General features: G+C 41.9%; 1 protein-coding gene across 2 annotated transcripts in view; it reads left to right on the top strand.

The window, feature by feature from the left end:
• Positions 1–5,669: 5,669 nt before the first annotated feature.
• The window catches only part of AFG1L (AFG1 like ATPase), a 70,075-nt gene continuing 65,740 nt past the window's right edge, over positions 5,670–10,004 (top strand). The window contains exon 1 of one of the 2 annotated variants that reach the window (XM_080586989.1): positions 5,670–6,180. In XM_080586989.1, the coding sequence (XP_080443115.1) occupies positions 6,102–6,180 (79 nt within the window). In that variant the 5' untranslated portion in view covers positions 5,670–6,101. The remainder of the gene's footprint in view (positions 6,181–10,004) is intronic. The other variant, XM_080586988.1, reaches the window with a different exon arrangement.

Here is a 10,004-nt window from a genome sequence, read left to right as displayed (position 1 = left end):
GGGTGTTGTAGTCCTCACGGCACGCCCCCCCTTTGGCTACGCCCGCCTTCCGAACTACAAGTCCCGGCGTGCGCGGCGGCTGGCAGAGCTTGGTTTCTCGGGCCCGCCCGCAGGCTGTGGGGTTTCAAGGCAAAGAGGGGTTTTAGGGATATATAGCAAAAATAACGGGTAGCTGTGAGGTGCAGCTCCTCGCCCGCCGGCCTTAGTGCTGTTCAGTACGGGAGGGGGGTCTAGGGTAGGTTGGCGTATTAGCCAGGAGCGTAGCACAGGTCAGGTGCTGGGCCTGGCCCCATTGGGGTGCTGGGGAGCTCGGGGTGCCTGCAGGTGTGTGGGTGACAGGGGGAGAGGGCGGTGAACCTGGCGTCCTGAGGCAATTTGGGTTAGCAACGACACCTCAGTAGCGAACGCACAACAACGTTTGGTTTTCCGCTTTATTATCAGAGGGGAGAACGATAGAGAAACCCAATAGGACAGTTTGCACGATGAAAGAATATGAAGATGTTTGGGACAGCGTTGCCGACAGACCTGGACCAAGCCGCACACGTCAAGAGGAAGGAAAAATGCCATGCCATAATCAAGATGTGAAATGCCCGGAGCCAGGCCAAGAGCCTGGGTGAGCGGTGCCAGCACGATCCGTGCAGGCCAGACTGGAGACCCGGCAAAGGCCCTGCCTTGAAAACAAAGCCAAGATCACTGGCCCAAGCTGGAATGGCCTCAAGTTGCGCCAGGGGAGGTTTAGGTTGGAAATGAGGAGACATTTCTTCTCAGAAGAGCAGTCATGCACTGAAACAGGTTGCCTGGGGAAGTGGTGGCATCACCGTCCCTGGGGGTGTTCAAGGAAAGGTTGGACCTGGTGCTTAGGGACATGGTTCAGTGGGTGACATTGGTGGTAGGGGGACGGTTGGACCAGATCATCTTGAAGGTCTTTTCCAGCCCTAATGATTCTAAGCGAGGTGGCAATGTGGTCTGCAGCAGCGTTAAGGCTTTTGGCAACAGCAAATTCTTCAGTTTTCACAGATGACACGCATTTAATGGCAGCATAACAGACTGTTTCAGTTGTTATAGCTTACAGAGCAAAGAGTTTGCTCACATTTCGTTTATAAAGGGTAAGAAAGGAAAATTGTGTTCCCAGAAAAATATAAGTGGCACTTCAGGACCTTGACGAAAGATAAAAAGGTTTAAAAAAACAGAGAAAGGGAGAATTGGGAGTGATGGGATCCTTCCTTGCAAAGACATAAAGTCGCTGCTGCTTTTGTACCTGACTCAAGTAAATAGTGTGTTACTGTAAAGGAAACATTGCCAAAAGAAGTGGAAAGTTTTGCCTTCTTGCTGCACCTAGGACATCAGTAAACAGAAATTATGTTAACCCACTGCTAATATTTCTAAATGACTCTATCATTGTAGAGACTTTCCGGATTTATTTTTATTTATATATTTACATATCTGCTAACAGTACCCCTACCCCTCCAATAAGTAAACAGATATATGATTTTCCTACCTTCCTTATGAAAGAGTTTGAGTACACTCTATTGGAGTACACTCAACTACAATCCAGGTAGAATGAGACTGTAGAAAAACTAGTTATTTTTTTTTTTCTAAGAATTTGTGTCTAGGCAGTAGGCCAAATGGCAAGATTCCCACAAATCACACCCAAGAGAACCAAATTTAACATCCAGCAAGTTTCGTTAGAGGTTGTCTATGATAATAAAAAGATAATCGAGAGGCTGGCATGAACCCAAGGTACAAAAATAGCCCATCCACATAACCAGAATGCAGTAGGTGGTTTGCTTGGTAACTTTTCTCTGAATTTCTTGCTCATCACTCCTCCAGTGTAATTCTCGCCCTTACTAGTGCATCTTCCTTACTTCGTTTCTTTCTGCTAATAGCTGCCAACTATTCACTTTATGATTATAAACAGAAATTAAGCTGACAGAGTTTTAAATAGCAGCAGTGAAAAGAAGCCTCACCTGAATTATACTAGTTATTAAACTGGTTTTGCAACAAGGCAAGAAGAACTCGTGAATTCTACTGAGATTACTTATGCACACATCTGCATACACTTCTGTTTGTTACAGAACCTCTGCTACCACATCTGACTGTAAACATGAAAATACGGCAGAGCACTGGTACTATCCTAAGTATAATATATGACCTATCCAGTTTCATTTTGCATTCGAAAGAATAAAAAGTGCCTAATACTGCACACTTGGGAAGTTGGTGAGCATATGATGAATGATGAGTATAATTTGTTCTCACGCTGAGTAAATACTGTTAACAGTGAGCCTCAAGCTGACTGCTTTTCTCACGGCATACTGTCTTAGCAGCATTGTTCTGTCTGCCTTTCCTAACAGAGACAACTGGTGGTGGAGAGCCATATGGAGGCAAGTGACAGGGAGCGAATGTTTTAGTGCCCATGTGTCAATAGTATTGGTAAGTAAGGAGGTTACAGGCATTTGGTAAGTTCTTCCATCTCTGTTTTTTTGGTTGGTTGATTTTTTGTTTTCCCATGATCTGAAGAGGATTCAGCTAGAAATCCTCAGACCTGGCTAGCCCCACCATGAAAGCACGTATGCCACACTGGCTGGCTAATGGGGCAAAGAGGAGGGAATGAAGGTTCAGGGAAAATCAGAGTCCTGTGAGCTCCCTTGTTTCCTTCTACCCCTCAGAGAATGTGTTTGTTTATTTTGAATTGTGGTTCAGATTTTTTTGTGAACTATGAGATTTACACTATCTGTAGTTGTTTCTGCTTGCTGCAGAGGTTCTTCTCTCAGGATGGAAAAGGTGAGCATAAATGCAAAACGAAAGTTTAATTCCTTTTCTGACATGAACTTTGAGTCAAATTTCAAATCTGGAGGGAAAGAGGTCAGCTGTGTTTGTCAGTCCAAAGATCATCTGCAAGAAATCAAGCATTCAGAGGAACAACCAGGAGGTTAGGTACTCGTGGATGTGTTACTACACATTATTTATTCAGCTATGACAAAAGATTTACTGGCATAACTTCAAGTAGCAATACACCACAGTCTCCTGGCACACATCCATAGAAGCAAGTATTAATGTATGATTAATTCTTAAATTTGGTACAGTGATACTTCTTAAGTAGTTTGTTGTTTGTTTGTTTTTAAAAGAAAAAAAATACATTTAACTGGAAAGGGAACCAAATTGCTCTGTTATCCAGCTGGAATTCTCTAGCCTTGTGACAAGTGCCCAAGTTAACAGATTTTAGTCAACATAGGCATATTTTGTCAGAATTTGTGAGGAATGCTGACTCAGGATAAGGCAAAAAAAAAAAAAAGCATTGAACTAATTGTGCAATGCTTTATGTGGAAAAATGACTTCTTGATCCCTGCACTAGTAGCCAGTGCTTTGAAGTCTTTGGATATCTGCGTTCAGCCCTTACCTTCCAGATAAGAATATTTAATGTATAAATACAATTTGTAATATACACATATATTAACTATTATATTCAATTCCTCTTCTCTCTTTTTACATGATATTGTCCCTTTCAACAGGGGTGATCTGCGTATATACTTTTAGATTCCTTATTCTTTAAAATGGCATCCACCTGCTCACAGCTCACAAGTACTTGCTTTGTGAACCCCTTGTTCCGAGAGCAGCTGTTTGAGCTGACTGAAATCCAAACTGTAAACAGACAGACAGGTAAAAATGGCTCTAAGTCCATAGATCTGAGAAAATTTTTGCAGCTTAATTAATCTGAAAAGCAACACAGACTATTAATTGCATATTTGTTTCCGTCAGAATAGACAAGGCTAAAATCAAGTTTATCCCAGAGAGTTTTGTCATAACTCCAGAAGAGTGGCTTTTGATGGAAACCGTGTTGATGAAAACAAGCCACAAAATCCATTTTCCTAGAGTAGGGTGAATGACCAGGCCTAGGTCAAAAGTACCTACATGTATGGGAGCCCAAGACATTCCTGTGGTGGGAACATCTTGGAGCTTTGCAGGCGGGTAAACCCTGATCTGCTTCTGCAGGATTTCAGAGGTCTGGAAGAGATACAAAGATCCTTGGACATATACGTCCCCATGGGTTGAGCACACCTGTCTTTAGAAGGAATGAAGTTCATACCTCCAGAGGCCAGAGGAGGCCTTTTATTATTCCCATTTTTCTTTTTCCGATTGAGGACCACCTATACTTTTGGTTAGCTGGCAGACTAATAATGGGGCTGGGTTAAACAGGCATCAGTCTAATTTCTACACCATTAAAACTTTACTTTTCTGGAGGTGAGTAAATGGACAGAGACAGCGAATGAAGTGTACAAATGTCCTACAGAATGGATCTCTGTCTGCTACAAGACATCTACCATAATAATCTACAGAAGTATTCTTCAAATTCCTGTTCTTTTAGGTTATCACCAAAGTGCGATTTTGCCAAATACAGATTCAGTTCCTGGGGTGTGCAATACAGTGAGTGTATCATGGCATTTCAAAGTTTGTGACGTACAGAAGCATTGCAGAGAGTTTATTCAGTTAGGTAGAAGATGTCTGAACAGACACAAATGGGAAGTTTTTATATGCTGTCTTGGATAACAAGGTTAAACAGAGAATCTGTTAAGAAAAAAAAACAGTGACAATTTAAATAAATCAGATGTTTTTGCTGAAGATTATGCTGTCATTTTCTCCAATTATTCTTGACATTTCACCCAATCGTATTGTGATCCGAGTTAATAATGGAAGAAAAAGAACAGCTCTTGTTGCCTTGTTTATTCTTTGTTCTGGAGGAGATAAGCTGTTTATAAAGATATTTGTTATTTAAATCACTTTTACTGAAGTTGTTTGTTTCCTTGTCTGAGATTCTAAAAATATTGCAACAATTGCGATGCATCTTTGAAATGTCTATTCACTTCACTATGGTTTATACTGAAATTCATTCCTAAATGGGCACAGGTGTTGATAGCTGTAATGTGCTAGAATGAGTCAAAACCAATAAATGCTCAATAAAGGAAAGATGAAAGAAAATGCACTGAAAACAGCTCTTTTAAGATGTGATAAATTGGCATTTTAGTTCAACACTTAATTAGGTATGTAACATTGAAGATGTCTCTGGTGCAACTATGTATTTTAAAACAGCTGAACATGTTAGAATATAACTTCAACCACTGTTAATATTTTCAAGATCATAAACATTATTTTAAAAATTAGCAATACAATTCAGCATAATTTACTTTTGTTTGCAATGAGTTCTATAGTGCTTTGATGTGATATTTTGCTATACTCTTATTAAAACAAAAACTGTTGGAAGTGTTCTATAAAAATGACTCGTTCACTTTCTCATGTTGCGCTGAAATTTACTCTAGAATAAGTTATAGGAGTTCTGATGTTGCAAAGCCAAAAATAAATGAAAGTCTTTCATTTGTGCTTTTACCACAAGAAGACATTATTTATCTTTTTCTTGTGCACTCAGTAGTTAACATCTATTGAAGCCACATGCTTCAGAACACACTTTTGGTGTGTTTCTGACAGGAATGGAGGGCCAGCTAGCAAACAGGCAAATATTATGATGAATGACTCCTGACTGCCAGTGCCCTTTCATGGCAGCGTATACTTTTTTTTTGCACCGTGTCTTTCTGTTAAAAAACCTTTATATAAAGTCCAAATGCAAGTGGGTGGACGAGGTAGCCAGCTACCCACCAGATGTGGATGCCTGCTCGCTTTCATGGAGCTCCCAAGGGCACCAAATGGGCACCTGAGCTGCTTCTGCCCAAGGAGAAGCCTTACTGTGGCTGGCCGTATGAGGCTCTGTCAGCATCTAGGTTTGGGAAATCTGCTTTTACGTTAATATATCTCACTGTTGCAGTTTAAATGTATGTTCACACGCATAAAAGTGATTGTACAGCTGTGCGTAGAGGGGATATGACTCTGACCAGGAATACTTCTCCGTTATATTTTACGGCCCACTAATTTAAAGGGAACTAACACAAACTAGAAGTCATGAAAAAAAAAAGAAAAAAAAAAGACAAAAAGACATTAAGCTGTGAGAATTGCTCCCAGCCGGGTCCACCGGCCTCTCCCTCAGGCGCCTCGCCCCGGGACTCCATTTCCCAGCGCTCCCCGCGCCCCCCAGCCGCCGAGGCCGCGCCGAGAAGATGGCGGCGCCCGTGTCGCCCTTGGTTACTGCGCGCTGCCTGCTGCGGGCTCGGGCGCGGGCCGCCGCCCTGCGGAGAGGTCGGTGCCGCCGGCCCCGCCGGGGGAGGGAGGGCGACCGCAGGGGGCTCGGCGACCGGGGGTGGGCAGGAGGGAGCCGGGATGGGGGGTGCAGGGCGAGCGCGGCTTCTCCGGGAAGGGGACGTGCCGGTAACGGGAGCTGCCGGTGCCGGGCTCCGCCGCGGGAGCACAGCCCCGGGGCTCGCTGCGGTGACGGTGCCGCTCTGTGGGTACCTCCTGCCCCGCACGGGAGGGCAGCCCGGCCCGGGGCCTCGCTGCTGGGGCTACTGCAGGGGGAGCGCAGCCCCGCTGCACGGCCGGCGGGGCGAGGAGGGGGCGAGGAGCAGCCTTCTAGTGCCTAAAGGGGGTCTACAGGAAAGCCGGGGAGGGGCTCTGTCAGGGGGTGTAGGAAGAGGGCAAGGGGTAATGGCTTTAAAGTGAAAGAGGAGAAATTCTTCACTCAGAGGGTGGTGAGGCACTGGCACAGGCTGCCCAGAGAAGCTGTGGATGCCCCATCCCTGCAGGTGTTCAAGGCCAGGCTGGGTGGGGCTTTGGGCAACCTGGGCTGGTGGGAGGTGTCCCTGCCCATGGCAGGGGGTGGAACTGGGTGGGCTTTGAGGTCCCTTCCACCCTAAACCAGTCTGTAATTCTGTGATTTTAAATGTGTGTTGTGTTTATTGCTTGCACATCACCATTTTTAAAAAGTTGTCAGACCAAATCCAGTGGCTTTAGCCACAGTCCCATGCATCCATAACAGCATCCATATTAAAAGGGAAGGTAGTCTCTACATTTACTGTTTGAGAACATGTGCAGAGTGGCCAGCCACCACTACACTGACCTTGTTTTTATGATCACTGGTTTATAGTAATTTCTTTGATTTTAGGATTTGCTTACCGTGGTTCTGTACCTGTTCTTTAATTAAAAGACTTCACAAGTAATATTTGTGCAAAGCTGCAGTTTCCCTGACAAGCTTTCATGTCTTTCATTTCTAGCTGAGATTGTTAATTGGGCTGTGCATGGGAACAGTACAAGAAATCATATTTTCATAACAATAACACAGACGTCTAGGGAAAAATCAGAATTCTAGTTCTACTGTAACACTTATGTTTCTCAAGAAGTTTAAATAGTAAATATATATTCATATAATGCCCTAATGAATGGACTATAAGAAGGCTAAATAAGGGTTAAGTGATTCATCTAAGGTCATGTGAGAGGACAGTCTAAGTCCTTGTTCTTGTATCATAGTTGCAAACTGATTTGGTCTGCTCATTTCAGCAGCTGTGTATTTAAGGACAGGGACAGTTTCTAAAAGTTGCTTTCTATTACAACACTCCCCACCCCCAAAATCCCTGTGTTTGTGAAAAGCTCTCAAGGCAGTATTCTGTCTGTGAAGCAGTAACGAAACAGATGCAATGTCTGGGTTGGCAGTGTGCCTTAACACTGTTCTAGCTTCTTGGTTGTGACCGTCAGTCAAGGTGGCAGTTGTGTGATTTTTATTTATTTATTTATATTGGGGTCATTAGCTTTGGTGCAGTTGTAACCCCAAGGGTGACATTGGTTTAGCTGCAGTGCTTGAACAACTAGTAATTGGAAGTATTTTCTGTCTTTAAGGCTAATAATGATTAACAACTATAGCAAAATATCATAGGAAGTGGTTAATTCTCTCTCTCTTGAGTCTTTCCAGTGTATTTTCTTCAGAATTTGCTGTAATGAAACACAATTTGTGAATGTAGGAGTAATTAGACAAATGTAACTATTCCTAATACTTTAAAAGGTCGATGTTGTCTTCTAGCCTTAAGCTCCAAAAAGGAAAATGATTTCTGATCCTTCTCACGATACATACCTACAGAACAAAGGTTAAACGTGCTTTTTTCATAATCAATCCCTTGAAGGGTTTGTTTCAACTTTAATTTGTTTACAAAATTAATAATACATATTTACATGTGTACTGTATGTGACTGACACTGTAGTGAAGTGAATATCGTAATCTGAAGCTCGATTTACCTTTTGCAATAGGAATTAGGTTTCATTTGTTTAACCTTTGCTTCTTTAGCTGGATATTATGTATCTTTTCATGGTTTTCCTTTTTTTTCTTTATATTTCTTTTATATGTAATTCCATTCAAGGTTCACGGTTCTAACAACATGTTTAAAAGATGCTTTGTTCAATAGCAGTAAGGGATCTTGCAGACCAAATTTTAATTGATCTGTGGAGTACGGCACTTTTTCTCTCTGAGTAATGAATAATCATTTTAAATGCACAAGATCTTTTTTTGCATAACTTTGAATTTATTAATGTCAGTTTTCAAGGTGTTGGCTTCTGCCCTCATAGACAGAAAAGGTGAAATTTGTCTTAGGGAAGCCCAGGTTCTTTTCCTACCCCCTCAAACACAGGAGAGACAAGGGCCTGCTAGGGGGTTTTGTCACGGGAATTCTCTTCCGATAGACGAGACATCACAGTTCAATACCTTTCATAACGAAATCCAGCTGCTAGGGGAGGAAAGAACAGATTTACCAGGGTGAGTGGTGTTTTTCTCAGTCACCCTTCTGTGCTCTCATCCTCCTGTCAAGATCAGTTTATGACATGCTACAACCCAGCTTCCATTTCAGATTGTCTTACATAAATAACTCTAGTGCCTGCCTCAGCTGTGACTATTGCTCTCAGAAGCAGTGTCATTGAAACTCGCATGCCTTTTTCCTGTGCCGTCTCAGACTTAAGTTCTAAGTGGCAGTAGGAAAGCTCGACAACATACTGATTAATTTTTCAATTTGTTGCTTTTTTCCAGAGCAGAAGGTTTTTGGAGTTAAGAACGCTTTTTTTTTATTTTAATTTTTCTGTGGGTACCTATCTTTGCAGTGATAAATGAATGCTACTTTATTGAAGGTATCTCAAGTAAGTCACTTTAAGGGAAATTTCTATAGTTTCAGATTGTCATTTCCATTAAGCACTTTTAATTAATTAAGTTTTTGTTGGCTTTGGTGATTTTTTTTTTCCTCTGGTTTCTCCAAGCAGGACCCTTTTTGTGTGTGTGTGTATCGCAGCAGGTCGTTATTGCAACTTGATCTGCGATGCTTGCATAGACAGGCAGAAAGGCAAATGCAAGCAGCTCGTTTTGTGGCTTGAAGTAAAATGAGATTGGACTAATACTTATGTTTTAGGAACATCAATTCAAAGTTGCAAGCCAGTGGCAATTCTTAAATTATCATTGAGTTTTAGGCAAAATGTGAGAAAATCCAATGCTGTTGTGTAGCCTGGGGGTGGGAAAGATTATGGATAAACACATGGCTCTAGTTTTACATTGTTTTATGTAAAACTGAGTAATGAGTTACATTGAGCTTTTCTGTAGTCCTATCTAGAAAAATACATAAAAATAGAAAGTGGTTTCTCTGTGTATGACATTTAAACATTCAAAAGGGAACTAATACAAGGAAGTAACGGTTTATGTAACGCGAATATGCGAAGTAGTAGGAGAGAAAGTGAGTTTTTGCAACGTAGGGAAGGCTGCTAGGATTAATGCACTGAATTGTAGTTAAGTGATTCCTAGTGAAGCAGTAGTTTTCCTGGTATGAAATTATGGAAGGTAATTGTCTGGTATTCCTCTGCTATATATTAAAATTTCTAAAAATTCTTTATCCATTCAGGGGTAGATTAGTAAGGAGCTTTAGTGGTGTGAATGGTTTTGCAGTGTGTCCCACAAAATCCAGTTTAGAATGGAAGACCCACATTTTTTCTTCCTCTCTATAGTTTATCACTTGAATAGCTGTCTTCTGTTCACTTAAAACCCCTACACACTTTATTTTCTTTCTAGGGACATCTGAATTTGCTTTGCAACTACACCTTTGAAT

Source organism: Anser brachyrhynchus (assembly GCF_964034855.1).
Source record: "Anser brachyrhynchus genome assembly, chromosome: 3".
NCBI lineage: Eukaryota > Metazoa > Chordata > Aves > Anseriformes > Anatidae > Anser > Anser brachyrhynchus.
This window is presented reverse-complemented; position numbering and strand designations above follow the sequence as displayed.